This window comes from Sipha flava, unplaced genomic scaffold (genome assembly GCF_003268045.1).
Source record: "Sipha flava isolate LNK unplaced genomic scaffold, YSA_version1 207_pilon_pilon, whole genome shotgun sequence".
NCBI classification, from domain to species: Eukaryota; Metazoa; Arthropoda; class Insecta; order Hemiptera; family Aphididae; genus Sipha; species Sipha flava.
In genome coordinates this window covers 334,307-348,926 of record NW_020272813.1, presented here as the reverse complement: position 1 = coordinate 348,926, position 14,620 = coordinate 334,307, and the positions used below count along the sequence as shown (strand labels likewise).

Below are 14,620 nucleotides of genomic sequence, written 5' to 3'. Positions count from 1 at the left end.
TCGATCGCTGGTACTGATTTGCGGAGAAGCGTTTGAGCGCATCACGGGGGCCTCGTTCACCCGAACTCGTCAAGATGTACGAATGAAAGCGAAACGCTCTTATAGCATCGGTTCCCAACCTGGGGTACGCCAGACGATCTCAAGGGGTACGTGAAGATAAATTGCATAATGACGGAAAATTTTAAAATTGTTTAATTTAAAGCGATTCGTTTCGGACATGCGCAGTATACGTCATTAAAAATGAAAACTTTACCATCAACTTGTTCTAATAAGAAATGGAGTATAGAATATACAGTATGTATAAAATAACAGGTACAGAAATAAAACTGAAAGCCGGTCTAGATTTAAAATTATACCTTGGATTATTTGAACCTGATAATAAAAATAAACTGTAAAACTCGAAATAAGGTCAAGGATGTCACTAAATATTTATATTACAATTTTTTTATTCATCAAATAAGTAAAAAAAAACGTTTACATCATTTTTTGTGAAATATAAACATATTTATATTATTACATAATATATTATTGTTATTTTTTTTTTATTTAAACAATTTTAGAGTAATTTCGCGAAAAAAATTTAAAAGTTATAATAAAGGCTACAACCTAGTAAAATATTAAGTTTAGGGGTACGGAAGGAAGAAAAGGTTGAGAACATCTATTCTATATTGAAACGCCGCTTATCTAACATCTATCGTATACATAGTACGACGAGACGATTACATAATATTACAAAAATAAAAACTTAGTTTTTCATTCCGTCGTACATATGTCTGATTAACTTCGTGTCTAATGATCCGAGAGACGAGGTATTTATTATTATACCTATGATGAATATAACACCATGTCCGTGTGCTTCGATCATTTTACGCATATTGATACAAAATGTAAAACGATTTTAATCATTGTATATAATTCGTATCATAATAGTACACCAACATCGGTTGTAAGATGAAATAGAGAGAAAAATGCATGTTCAATGATGCGTATGACCAATGCAAATATTTTTTTTTCTTATTATATCTACTCACGTATACGCAGATGATTGTCGCGTGAGTACGTTTAAACAATGGTTTTAATAACATCATGAAAACATATATTAGGTATGTTGAAACAATTATTATCAATGAATAAAAATGTGAATACGATTATTTTAATACGTGCATATCATTATAAGATGCGCAAGATAATACTTCTCGTATACTGTTGCGATAGCGAGTAAAGTATACAGGAAAACGTCGTTCATCAGACCATGTTTTTGTTTTTTCTCTTATTCACGCATCGTCACGACATTTCACGCGGTTTCAAACACACTTCTACACAGTATCTACACTGCATGTATACATACGCTTATGAATGTAAAAGTAAATATATGTATTTTACCATCTGCGTGATTATGTGTTGTGCGAAACACGCGTACTGCAGTTTTTCATTTATACGGCATGCGGCGAAGTCCATAACTCGCTACAACGGATTGGTAGTACATACATTTTGAAGTTAAAGCAACAGTACTAGTGGACACTTTATTTTTCGGAGACGATACAGAATGGCATCGGTTTTAATTTCATTAATTATTAAAAAGTTTAAAAATTATTTTAAAAAAATTAAAGCATTTTCCATTTGATCAGCATATTATCAATAATATAATATTTTTAAAGTATATTTGATTTCGTTGATAGTTTATACATTCCGAGTACAAATTTTACGTGTAAAAATATTATTTTATATTTTTATCAACAAACGATAAACAAAAATCTATAGAACTGTGGTTGGAATTTTAAATATCATTAATATATATTATATGACTTCCTCGATCGGCCTAGAGAATTTTCCACGATTGATTGATGTTTCGCACGTTATATACCTATATGTACTGCCAAACGATATTACTTCGGCATGAAATGAGTGTGTCTGTCAAAGTGCCAATTACATGTCACGTCGTGTTATCGTTTTTCGGCAAGGTAGCTGTAGCCTACACTCAGTATCGCATCATCAATATCACGAAAACGTAATATATTTATATTTTAGTCGAGCGATATTTCACGCGGCGTGCAATTCGACGCGCTACGGGCGGCACCCGACAAGAGACCATTATCGCAAGCGCCACCCACGATTTTTTTCTTCTGTGACCCGAAGATCAAGCGTTTAATAACAATAATTTACAGATTTTTAATTTTTAATTTCTTTACAACGTCCCTCGAGGGGAACGTCGTGGTCGATTGGCCATCGTGCGCTGTATGTGTACAATAGGTAGCGGTATAAAATAATTCCAACGACCCGAAAAAGAGTGAGGGAGAGAGATAGAGAGGGGGGTATAAAGATAATGATTTTGACAGACAAAAGAAAAAGGAGAAGGAGTTGAAAAGATATATATAGGCAGATACAGCATGGTTTCAAGTGGTAAAAAATAACACAGAAGGAGAGAAGAAAGAAACAGAAGGCTATGAATCTCAGCCGCGAAAACATCATCGTTGCAATTTCTCGGATATTTTTGTTACGAACGCAGTATATAGTAGTATTATACGTAATCTTGTGAATAATTCAATTATAAGTAATTTTGATTTTATCTACATCCGACTAGGTATTGTGAAACGGTCCATGTGGTAGATGTATATATAAATAAATACACACGTAGACGATGTGTAATGAATTACCCTACACCAAGGTAGCGCAACTATTTATTATATATATAATGTACAAATATGAGTACGCAATACGGTCTCGGATAATCGTACAAGTCGCCGCCGAGGCCCTTGAGGCTCGATCGCACAATCTTTTACAGTAATATTATTTAATGTTTTTATGATTCTGTATCGCGGCGTCAGCGATTATGATTTACGGGGCCAAAATATACCGCGAAAAAATAAAAATAAAACGTAATCTTTAAAGTTCGTAATAATAATGTGTATTGAAATATTTTAATGTTAAATGCGTTAAATTGGCGCGTGACTCGACCGAAAAGAAGGAAGAAATGTGCAATTATCATTATTATTTTATTATAGACATAACCGTCTTATTATGGTAGCTGCATTAAGATTGATTCGAGGATATAATGCCAAGTGCATATTATATTGTAATTTATTCGATTAGATGAAATTAAATAATTAATATAATAGGTAGGTACCTACCTACCTAAATATACGTAAAAGATAAATTGAAACATTTCGACTAATCATAATCATTCGATAGTTCAAGTCAGGTTACATTGGTTTTGTATTATAGACGTATACAGCACTGTAATACAATCAATCAAAGTGTATTCGTGAAAGGAAGGAAAGATTTACAATGGATAAGGGAGAAAACATTTTTTTTTTCTTAATTAACATTTTAGCATTTAGTAATGCGTAAGAAACTATTAAGGGTGTGGGTTTAAGTCATGCTTCATAACTTCTTTAATGATCATAAAACATGATTCGGGTCACTCTGCATTATCCCGCTCCAAACACTGCGCTTTTAAGGTGATATTATAATAATGTGCACTTATAGTAGTCGTTGAAAGAAAATTCGACAAAAAAAAAAAAAAAATTTTCTAAACCGAATTATTTAATGAAAATAATGAAAAACATTATTGAAAACATGCGTGCAGATAATGAAAACAGGCGATCGCAATTCGATAAATTATTATGTATCATTATTGTCATATCGGACTATGTACGTTTCAAAAACGTCACAAGACGATATTCGTATAAGCGTGATGTATGACGACATGGATACAGAACATTTGAAAATCGAGAGACTTGATCTGATTTCATGACTGAAACCTGATATTAAAAATCGGAACGGAATTAAAAAAACGTTACTATGGGCCGAGTGTGTACAGTTTCTCTTTTGATGTTGAAAATCGCGAACATCAACACGTTCCATATTACGTATGTTGCTGCTGTTGGTGCGGGCGAACGTCAAAAAAACACGTGTGTTTCGTCCTACGCATTGTTAACGTGTATGTAATTTAAGTGTGCAATAATAATTGTATATTCGAGTAAAACGCATGTACTTTTTTGAATATATGTATACATATATGCAAATGTACGGGGACACAAACGAAAACAGCATAAACCACGTGCGCGCGTAAACTCCGCAGCCGTGTCAAACGAGATTTGCGCGATTGCGGGCGTCGAATGCAGGAGTGGTGGTGGTTGAGAGACGACTGAGGCGAGTGGGTCGTGAAAAATACGGTATTTATATAACAATAATGATAATAACAACACTATTTGTCGGTTTGCCCGGGGGACGTATGTGATTTCGTCGTAAAGCACATAATAACGTCTGGTGAACGCACGCGTAGGTCCCCCACATTAATTTTTTATCAGAAAAAAATCGTTTTTACTAGATTTTCATTTTCATGCCGCAATCGTGACGGGAACATTACGAACGAGCATCGATGAAAACTGGTCCGTTACACATATAAATGCACACTTATATATGTATGTCGTATACGTTATTATACGTGTGAGCGCGTGTATACGGCGACCAGCAAAATGTAGTTTTATCGTCCAAGAGGCCTTGACTCATATATGCATATGTATGTATGTGCATTTAACACGAGACTCGTAGCTCATGTTTTTTACGTGCATCCGAATCGTTGGAAAACCGCTTCGCATCCAATTCCATACGGTCCGCGCGTATCGTGCACCGTATGAATATCGTATACGCGTACGTACACATTTGATAAAAAAAAAAAAAAAAAAAAATCAACAAAACAATAATCCATCGGAACCGTTGCGGTACGTAATCCGTTGACGTGTTCATCTCGTGAGCGACAATACCACAGGAGTTTAATATTTTAATTACCGTACCCGTTATTGCGGTCGGCTGATCCGCGTGTCACGTGTTGCAAGCAAAATGATTAACGATACGCGTTCAATGTGCACACATTATGTTCGTGTAAATCGCGTCTGGATCCGGCACCGATCGAAATGCATTCGTCTTTGATGTAGGTGCCACGTGTGCACATCGCGCGACGATCCGTCTCGGGCGAGGTCGTCGAGGTGCCCGGCGAACCAAGTGTCGACCGCACTAGGTCGCGGGCATTAAAGTCTCTATCGTCGCAGCCACATACATAGTCAACACTAACATATGATGTCGATGACGACGACGACAATGATGACGACAACTTTTTATTATATTTAGAATATAATTTATATTCAATCGGACTGCGACGTCGCGTGATCGTCTGCACTTCTTGTCTCAAACGGGCGCCGGACTAAGTACATACGCACGTCGTATGATTACATTTTGATTTTTTTTTCCATATCCGATCTTTGCGTTGTTTACATTTTATCACGATACCGACAATTATTAAAAACGACTTTTTTCTATTCCCGCACGCCGAACGGCTAACCCATAATGCTTTACGAGTAAATCTCGGGTTGTATTATCATAGTGTCTAGCGACTGCGATTTATAATTGTGATTATCGATATGGTCCACATGTTTTAAGGCGTGAAAATCGCAAAACATCCTTCGGCGGATTGTTGACATTTTTAGGAATTTTCTCGAAACATGAAGATAATTTCGTTCGGATTTCAGAACTCGTGAGTACCGCGTCCTTGTTTTGTCAACATATTATTTTTACTGTTATCATTGTGCGATTTGTGTATGTAAATTTATTCAATTTGCTTAAAACAATTGCACTCTAGGTATGTGTGTGTATTCATGATTCTCGCGCACTATTGCTATATATCTTACGTTATCCTTAGCGATTTATAGCGGTTTGTAAAGCTGTTGTTTTGAAACACTCGTGTACAATACACAAACACTACAACGATTAGAATATTATGACGCAATGCATTCAAATTGGATTATAGCGACTATTGTGAATTATAAAATAAATCACATTTTCATGAATAGTACGCTAAAAAGTAGTATATTGTTCTAATAGTTTTTATACGTGCTGTCATGCTCACATACATAGTTACACGATGGAATGTAGAAGTATAATAATCGAGTTAAAAAAAAAAAAATAAAAAATTAAAAACCAAATGAATTTCACTAGAACATACAACAATCATGTAGATCATGGCTATTACAGTATCCGAATAAGATAATTTGTCCAATTACAAATGTGTAACATTAGAGCAGGCTCTCGATATAAATACCGAAAAAGGATCAGGTGTGTGCACTGCCATATTAGCGTAACACGTATTAGTATGTAATATTACATGTGTTATATCAGCCAATTGAGCGTAATAACGTGCATGCCGTTGATTGATTGCTCTATTGTTGTATATTTATACGGCGACAATGTTATTATTAAGCGTATACACTTAACCCGACGACCGGATGAGTGTGTACTATCGTAAAGAGATTATACGCGAATCGATAGTGTCTAAAGTACAAGAAATTCGCATCGTCGGGTAACGCAAAATCATATTGTGGACTGGAAAGTGCATTGGCGCCTATTTTGACAAAAATATTAATTTTTTAACAACGAGAACGATTCGCAAAGTTTCGAGAGGAAATCTTCGACCACGTAGTCACACTATCATGCATATGTACATAAGAAGTTAGGCGTGCGCACTATTTTATAATAGTTGAACATTTGAAACGTCATACACAATCGATATGGAAAAACAGCGACGACAATCCTCCGAGGACTTGAAATTCCTTTTGGGCTGAGTTTTGGAACAAGTATCGAATTAAAAGAAAAATAAAAAAGCAAATCCAACGATCAAACACCTCCCGATGGTCAGCGTACGTAGTGATCAAACAATATATAATAATTTAATATTCGATAGTAATTGTAATAATAATATGTGTAATATTACCGGCGCGTATTTCTGCATTACACGTCCCCGATTCCAAGAGGTTAGGTAGGTTAGGTGGTATAAGATTCATCGCGGTCGTCGTCTGATATCTAGCTGGCCTAGATCGGTCGATTTGACGTGTTCGTATATAATTCATGACGACTTGCTGCAGACCAGTATGAACACGCATAAAATGTAAATGTTTTGCTGAGAGTCACCACCGCAATATTGAATAGACATCCTCGTGTTGTTGCAGTAAAACGGTATTGTAATTAGAATACACATGATATAATTACATTATCCTTCGAGATCGCTGCACGTTAATTAAACGCACAACTCCGTAGCCGCCGGGTGACAGCGTGCAGCTGCAACTGCTATTGTCGCAGTATTTTCTTACCGACCTCCCTGCCCAGTGTTCTCGTACTGACATGATACTATATGATACGGTTTAATCGTTCGTCGGACTATGTATATACATGCATAGCTTTACGTGATTAAAATATTAAAAGCGCACAACACTCTCTGAACGCGAGTGTGCGTACTGTCTTACGAATCTTCACCAAACACGGTTGTACAATAAACTATACTATATAATATATTGATTTGATGAGCATATAATTGTTCAGCAATTTATTCTACACGTTCCCGCTTAAAATCTGTTTAAAGTTTTTAAGTGTAAAAATTAATTACAATCTATCTATAATGTAATTCAGTATTATATGTTACAATGTATGAAGCAGTTATATGTAAACAATGACGGTAAAGTTAATAAAGTTATCCAAATATTATCGCAGTCGAATTCCGATTATTTTATTTTTCTATTCGTGCGATCGAACATATTTAAAAAGGACGATGTGTTCCTATACGGCTTATTACGTTAGACACTCTAGTAGTTTATTACGTCGTATCGTATCGTGGTTGTAGTAAATAGGAGTATAGCAGATGTATGAGTACACTATTATACATAAGAGTGCGTGTGTTATTATCCTACAATCAGTGGACCACTGGAAGTTTTCACGATCTCATCGAAACACGAGTCGTGACGGTTTTCTTAGTGTTAGGAATGAGTACGTGTAAATGTGTGTGTGAGTGTGCGCAAGAGTGTAACTGTGAGAATTGTCGGATAAATTACTTCATCCCGCGGCTTGGCGCAAATACACGTACATTAAGAAGTGCGCGTTACTTAACAATTGCCGCCGTCGTTGTAATCCCAAGAAGTTTTTTTTTTATAAGTTATTTTATTTTGTACATTAATAATTCGGCTGCGTTTACGTGAGTTGTAAGCTCATTAAGGTCATTGCCAAAAAAAAAAAAAAAAATAATGATAAAAATAATCAGGTCGCAATGTATATAATAATATACGATGGTGTGGAACGTGGGTGTTGGAACGTGTCTTTAACCGCGTGCCGTATATCAAACTTTTTTCTCTCTCTCTTCCTCTGTCTCTATGTGTATACATGAAATATGATTAGGTTTTTGATACATAATCATATTAAACGGTATTGTTAATAGATCTTGTTTTTATTTGCAGAAAAAAAATTCAGCTATACCGAAAGACAGAGGTTCGACGGATGGTTCAACAACCTGGCGCATCCGCAATGGGGATCCATAAGTAAGTGCACCCCGCATGCATGTTTCTCGCAGCATTACATTGATGTAATTTTGTATTATGTCGCATATATATATATATATATATATATTTATATGATAATATTTAGATTTTAGCGATTCGTCGGCGCGGGCGACGGCTATATTAGTGATGGTGCTACGACTACACCCCGCGCAGACGTCCGATCATATTTTTCTATTGTTTTTTTATGCACGGTGCCCCGTTACAATAGTTTATGTATACGTAATTATATAGCATTAGCCCTGAGTCACGTCGTTCGTTGTCGTTAAGTTGTTTTCCCGATTGAAATCTATCGATCAATGATTGTGTTTGTGTGTGTGTATTTCGGGGGGAGGGGAGGGCGTTTGTATAATAAATCGTTTTTATTTTCTCTGCAACATTATCTCCGTGATCCAATTATCTACATGATTATCATTAGTTTAATATAGCACGCGACAATGATTTCGGTATGGAATCGAAAAACGTAAAGGTTTATAGGCATGCGGCCGCAGCGTAAAATAACAGTTCTTACAGCAATCGATATCGCGTAGGTAAGTCCTACGCTGTCGTTTAGAAGAATTTTTTCTTTTTATTTCTTTTTTTCTTCAAATTTTACCTTCGTAAAATCACATTCAGTTAGCAGTTCGACGTTTTTCTATTAGTCACAAATGGTTCGCTTTATCTCCTCCCCTGCCCCGTACTTCTTCTGAATTACGTACTCGTGGTTGCCCCCCGCACATGACCTACACAACGACGATGATTGATTACGTTTCTGCGGTCGTACGGTCGAGCGCGCGTGTCAATGTTACGGATTCGATATGATATATTATGTATGCGAGCGAAACAATAATTTATGAAACCACATAATGTTATAATCTCAATATGATAGAATTGTGTTCTATCTCATCCTGTCTTTCTCTAGCGCGGGCGTATGCTACGCATACAAGGTATTTAAAAACTTGAAATCTTTTCCTTAGACATCTATACGATTCGAACTGTTTCCGAGCTTTCCAAACACCATGTAATGTGTACCGTAGTATTGAGTCATGACGACTCGAATCTCTATAGGAGAATTAATAATATCAATATTAATTAATATTCGAAGGGACCTAGAGTATGCAGAGTATAAGGTAATCGATAATTTTGACTTGACTGTATATAATATTACAAGATATCATACAAAATGTGTTTTTTTCATGGTGAAATTACATTTCCTTTGAAACGGAAAAAAAATAAAATTAAAATAAAACGTTACTATTATACTTTATAATCCTCGATGAATAGTCATAGATAATGTGATTGCAACGGTATATATATATTATACTTATACAACGTCGTATTTTGTGTACGTGATTAACGGAGCAGAGAGATTTATTACAAGAATTAATTACGCACATTCCTACGAATGAAAACAATCTTCGTATATCTATGTATTGCACTACACGCTACACGCTTATTTAAATTAACCACTTCGGCTAATAAGTCCAATGAAACAATGGTCATCTGCTAAAAATATCGTAAAAGTTGAAATAACTATGATACGTATGCCTAAATCATGAACATAATTATAACAACGTACTATATATGATGAAGTAGTTGTCGTATGAGCCTGAGATTTTAGTGTAACCAAATAACATTAAGTATCACCTCAATAAATTAACCATATTGTATCATAGAGTAAAATCGAAATATTGAATTCAACAGTATTGAGTAATAATTTCAAAACAATTGTAGAAATTAAGATAAGAAAATCAATTTTATCGTAAATGGACTTTCAAAATGTATCTTATGCATCCCTTCACTCTATCATATCCAGTGTTAGGAATAGATAAAGCAAAATTTATCTAGATAAAGATGAAATATAATATGTCCAAATTCATCTAGATAAAAATAATAAATAAAAAAAATTAAAAACTTTACATAAAAATAAAAGATAATTTCATTTTTATCTAGATAAAAAAAAGATATTTTCAAAAAATGTTATTTTTTGATCAATATTTCATATTCTAATATCTATGAAGACTCGATTATAATCATTATTATCAATAAGTACCTAAGTATTTAGTGTTTATCGTAGTAATGTAGTGTACCATTAAGCAGCATTTATATACGAGTATAATGTACAATATTAAATGATAGTTAATCACTAAAATGTTACACAAAAAAAAAATTTGCTCTGTACGTATCAGGATGAATACAAAATACATAAAAAATCATTTTAGGTTAACAATATTGTTTTCCATATAATATTAATTTGATGATTTTCATTATGCTATAAGTTGTTACGATTTTATGAGTTCCAAGAGTGTAGTAATGACTATTCAGCGTATGAGTTACATAGTTACATGTGTATACTAAAATCAAATACCAACTATATTTGGAACTTCCATGGAAAAATAAGAAATTAAGTTTAAAAATACCAAAAAATATTTTTTCAACATGAAAATACAAACAAAATGTCATACCAAGAAAAAATAATTACTTATTTATAATACACGAATTATGATTATGAATATAAAATCTATATGTACAAAAGATAGTCAGGTTAGTTACAAAATTTATAATTCAAGAACGGGTAATCGATTTTGATGATCTCTGATTTGTTAGATTCGTCTCCTTATAAGAATAAAAATAACTCTAATCTTGGCAAGAATACAGACAATTATCTAAATACAATTACCTAGAGAAGTAAAAATTTTATCTTAGATAAGTAATTAGAAAACTTAGTGTTATTTATCTAGATAAGTCCCAACACTGATCATATCCATCAAATTCACAAAGAGTTAGATCCAAGCTCACGGGAGAAGTATTTTAAACAATTTAACGAATAAAAATTAAAAAATTGTTCAATATTGTATTCAGACAAAATTGTTAACTAAACCAAGTGTAACGCATTTTTATAAATTATAATATTTTTCTGTACTTATTCAAGTCACGAACTAAATAGCCGGATCGGTGAAATCCATCCAAATTTATGAACGACGAACACACAAGTACTCATACATTTTGCTATAATATATATTCACACGCTTATTACAAAGTGATATTTTCGAATAGATACATTAATTTTTTGGTCAATATAAAAATTTATTTGGTAAAATTATGAATATGCCATATTACTTTACTTAACGTTTTTGAAAAAAAAAAATATTAATTTCCGACATCGTTATAATTTTTTACATTTTTAAATAACAATCTGTATTTTACTTTTAATTATCTAATGTGGTGCAGAATATTTTTCTGAAAAAATCATTATATAAGTATCGAATCATTAATTTTAAATTACTTATGAATCTTATAAATATTATTTCTTATCAAAAATATTATGTTGTAGTGATTTAAAATTACTAAAGAATTATGAATATTAAAATTAAATTAAACTTACATAAAAGGGTTAGACGAAAAAAATTAATTTGTTTAATATATTATATACACTACACCAATATATATATTTCGAACAATAACCGCAGAAAACGTATTACACGATGTTGCGTTAACAATAAAATATAATAATGATTGGATTCCGTTTTTGGATTTTCGTTGGCCTCTCTTCGAGTCAATGAGAAATGAAATAGACATTTTTTTTTAGCTTGTTAGTTATTATTTTATTACAAAAGAGTTAAGTACATCCTTGACTAGGGATTAAAAAATCAATACTGAATAACTTTAGCAATATATATATTTTAAATCCAAGGGGACATTAAAGAAATAGTTTAGAATATGAATTTAAGCTACCATTTATGAGGAGATTTTAATAACGTGTTTTATAATTTTACTTACATTTTAGTACAAATTCACATATAAACTATAAATGTATTTATAATAATTTAAAATAAATTATAAATTGTATTTATATAGTTTGAAAGACTTGGGAATAATTTTAGAAAATTACTAAACAAATCTCACACATCCAGCTTATGAGTTTATGATGAAACATATATGATGAGTAATAGAATCATTATTGCATTACTGAATACATTTACATTATATGGATATATATTATATTATCAGTGCAAGATTACTCATTAGGTGGAGTAGGCGCCCGCCTTAGGGCCTCACTCATATAAGAGGCCCTGTGAAAACGGAAAACTATATATTTTTTTATTCGATAATATTTACATGTATTTTATTTACGAATATACGGGACAAAAGTCATTATGAAATGTAATATATATATATATATTCAATTTTAGGTATTACGAGCAGTAATAATAATGAGATTGTTTTGAAAAAAATAGAAACAATATAATAATTAATTAATTTTTCCCGCAAATAAAAAAATATAATAAACACGATTTTATTTATTAATAATAGTTGGTTATTATTAAATCTGTTTATTTTAATTACTGATTAGTGATGTTGATGATGTATATAAAAATAATTGTATAGGGCTCAAAATTTTAATTGCCTAGGGGCCCACAAATGGTTAATCCGGCACTGTATATTATATAGGTACACAATTTATTTTCGGCGTTATTACCAACTCTTGTTTTAAACATAAAAACTGTGTATATTTTTTTTTACAAAAATGAAAAAACTTTTCGAAATTTCTATGAGTTTTACTACAAAGAAGTTCAAGTGATAAATTCTATAGAATAAAATGGACAGAATAACACACGGATAACTGTATACAGTAATTGAAGGACGAAACAGTCGTAGATAAAAAAATATAAGTAAATGTAAGTATATATATACTATATTTAACTTTAGTTATTACAAATGCACTAAAATTAAGATATATCTAGTACAGATATCGATATCTAATCAATCGAAGAATACTAATAACGTTGATCTGAAAATATGAAAACTATATCAAACTACGATGGTCAGTACTATAAGCTTAAAACAGATATTTTTAAATTCAAAATACCAACACAATGACTCGGTGGTCGCCGTAAAATAATTATATACCTCACGGTTAAATCATTAACTATATGTATGACCAGTGAGTCATATATTATAATCGGTAATGTCAATGCCGCTTCTATCATTCATATTATTATTATAATGTGACTAGTTATCGTACACAGTAGCTGATATGTTTTATGTATAACAAACCGTAAAAATATGGATATAAATTAAATTTACCAAATACGACAACCGTGTCATCTAATTATAAACGTAAATATATCTTTCTCTTTCCCTTTCTCTCTCTCTCTGATACATGCATGAAAATCGTTGAGGTAACAGTTGTGGCCAAAATATTATAATATATACCTAGCTTATAATCACCGGCAACGTATAGATAATTCGTATTTGCCCAATCAACATATCGTCGTCATTGACGAAAACTAAACGATACCAGTTTATCGATATATATATTTTAATGTTTTAACACTTCTCTTACTTTTTATGAGTTATTGGGTAATATTTTATATGAACATATGTTATGATATTACAACAGTAAATCTGTCAATTATTTTTCTTTTAAATCTCTCCGGGTGGCTGAAAGTAGATTCATCGATTGATAGATAATATTGTCAGATAGTTGAAAGTGCCCCAGTCTACAGTCCAAATGCGGATGTCGTCGCCCACAAGGAATGAGGAGAATTCATTTTTTTTTCGACCTGCTGCTACCTCTACCAAATCTAATTATGCTGAACTGTTATGAAAAAAAAAAATATCATTACGTTTCGCAAGTATTATACAATATAATAGCGTGCTCAGGAATTTTGAATGGAAAGGGGGGTTGAAATGTATATATTTATATGTAGGAATCAATATAAAAATGAAATATTTTTTATAAAATATAAATAAATTATGTACAATTATTGTATATTATTACAAAATATTTGTTAAATTTAGCTTATTAATTATAGTACTATATATCACTTTTTAAAGTTAACTATTAATTAATATTTCAATTTCATTTTTTTTAGTTATTTAATACACCAACATGACCCCTTTTCTTCCTTGCATGTCTATATACCATAAGCTTCAATAATTAATAACAATAATAAAAGAAATGGACAACGACGTGTAAGAACGACGTTACAGTGCAATTAATTTTAAAGATTTGAAAAAAATATTAGAATTAGTCCCAATGTGCAATAGACACGCGTGAATAAATGAATATATATTATATATATACATAAACTGGAGGCTATGCTATATATACAGGTATGTACAAAGTGGATGGGGGGTCAGATCTCCCCTCTAGGCCTTTTTTTAAATCTTATAAAATAAAATTCTTAGTGTGAGGTGGTTAGAAATGTAAAAAAAAAAATGATCCCTCTATACAAAATTATGTGTACGGCACTGTATAC

The 14,620-nt window shown here is 32.3% G+C and overlaps 1 protein-coding gene across 1 annotated transcript in view; it reads left to right on the top strand.

Annotated features, from left to right (window-relative positions):
- The window catches only part of LOC112682584 (dual oxidase), a 52,933-nt gene that overhangs the window by 22,274 nt on the left and 16,039 nt on the right, over positions 1 to 14,620 (top strand). The window contains exon 2 of the mRNA XM_025553217.1: positions 8,277 to 8,357. Within this exon, the coding sequence (XP_025409002.1) occupies positions 8,277 to 8,357 (81 nt within the window). The remainder of the gene's footprint in view (positions 1 to 8,276; positions 8,358 to 14,620) is intronic.